Source organism: Cariama cristata, unplaced genomic scaffold (genome assembly GCF_000690535.1).
Source record: "Cariama cristata isolate BGI_N322 unplaced genomic scaffold, ASM69053v1 C11295122, whole genome shotgun sequence".
NCBI classification, from domain to species: Eukaryota; Metazoa; Chordata; class Aves; order Cariamiformes; family Cariamidae; genus Cariama; species Cariama cristata.
Window position 1 is genome coordinate 1 of NW_009645908.1, and position 1,978 is coordinate 1,978.

Here is a 1,978-nt window from a genome sequence, read left to right on the forward strand (position 1 = left end):
TTTTTTTTCTGGGTGCCTTCCTGCTTTTTTGAGGGCATTTGGTAAATGGACTGCCAGTTAAATGGCTTCGGTACATCTATTCTAAGCTCTCCTTGACGAACAGCTATATACGGCTTTATGCTCTCAGCAGTTATTTGCTCAAACTGACGAAGCAGCTCTGAGAGATATTGCAGAAATGCAGAGCAACTTTCTATAGTTAGATCAATTAACCTTTTGGCCTCACTGATTAGCTTTTCTTGGGAATGACTAAGCTGCCCATGGATCTCCTGGAGTTTTTCTTTGACTTGCTTGTTATATTCATTGATTTTCTTCTTAGCAGCTGCAGACCAGTATCGGATTTTTTGTTGAGCAGCAGCAGAGAGCTCCATGACCTTCTGTTTTCCTTTTCCTTCAACATCAGTTATAAGGTCATAATATTCCTGGCTGTAGTTTTCCACCAGTTCTCCTACTTGGCCTGTCAGGCGTGTAACTGAGTCAGCAAGATCTCCAATATACTTCTCGTGCCAATCCTCTAGTGTATCTATTAGATCCTTCACCCATCCTAGCACCTTGTCTTCCACCTCATAGTATTTAACTGACCATCCAAGTGTAGCTGGATCAAAATATTCCTCCCGCAATGCCTTTACATAGAGGAGCAGCTGGCGCAGCTTTTCTGAAAAGTCCTTGAATGTCTTCTGGCTAAAATCTTTAAACTGAGAAATGTATTTTTTAACATCTTCTGCCAAGGATCTCAGTTTCTGTGCATAGTCTGAAGCCATTGCATCTTTGTACAGATGTTGCATTTTGACTTTGACGTCTTCAAAATTTTTGGATTGCAAGCTTCTAACCATTTCTTCTACCTTCTGAAAAACTTGTTGCACTACTTGTTTCAGTTGCTTAAGCCTTCCTGCAAAGTCAGCTTCCTGGAGAGTAGCAAAGGTCTGCCTGATTTTTTCCTGCACATGTTTCAGCATTTCTTTAATTTGATCAAGTACATTACGACCTCTAAAAATTGTTTCAGAAGCAGGAACTCTGACTTCCAGCTCATTGATAGCTGCAATCAAGGCATCAAAGTACTCCTGAAGTTTTGAAAGGCATAAATCAGCATTTTTTGCTACCTCCTCTGTAGTCATAAGGTATATTTCTTCACCAGTGTACTTTTCAGACAGCCCAGGGACCTGAAATTTTGTGGTCTTCAGGAATTCAATGGCTGAGTCAATTAGGTGTTTTATTCTCTTGTGATACTCTTCTATTATGTCAATTGTAGCATCCAAAAGCTTTGCTTTAATTCTTTGATAGTCAAACTGCTCAGCTTGATCTGCCACTTTTTGATATATCTGTTTAGCTTTGACCTTCATCTCCTGATATTTGCCAGAGGTCTCATTGGCAGCTGTGCAAAACTGAGCATCTATTTGATCTATTAGTTTTGCAGCAAATGTGTATGCTTTGTCAGCATTATTCTGCATGATATCCTTCATCTTTAAGGTGGCATTACTGATTTCCAGTCCCATATGCTCCTTATGATATCGATTAACATACTTATAGACTGCATTTGCCATTTTAGGTACTTTTTCTTTCAGACCCAAGAGCAAGTCTTTGGCAGCATCCTCTTTCCAGTTGAATTGCATTTGAATCAGGTGAGGTTTCTTGAAGGATATCTCACTTTTTAATACGTCAATGTCCTTCTGAGGAGCAGACTGAAAATATAGAACAGGATAAGAAAAAGGTAGCTTGTATATAAAGCAAATCCAACACTATTTATGAGTGTATTTCAACTTTCTCGTTTTGCATCTTTAATTTTATTATGTATTAGGACAAATACACTACAATTTTTTGTCTACTGTGCGTTTGCTCTCACCTTGAAAGGTTATTTTGGAAGCAATTATATTGTATGAAGCTACTTTGTGCCTCTTCAAACTGCAGAAGCAGAACATAACTTAGGCTGGTCTTTTTAAAAATTTGACTGCAAATAAGATTTTTCCTTCCTTTGTATTAAATG

The 1,978-nt window shown here is 38.3% G+C and overlaps 1 protein-coding gene across 1 annotated transcript; it reads right to left on the reverse strand.

Annotated features, from left to right (window-relative positions):
- Window positions 1-5: 5 nt before the first annotated feature.
- On the reverse strand, window positions 6-1,676 carry LOC104168216 (apolipoprotein B-like; the record flags this gene model as incomplete). Its single annotated transcript, XM_009708724.1, has 1 exon — window positions 6-1,676. A coding segment is annotated over one exon (1,671 nt), but the record flags the coding sequence as incomplete, so codon positions are not given.
- Between the last annotated feature and the right edge of the window lie 302 nt (window positions 1,677-1,978).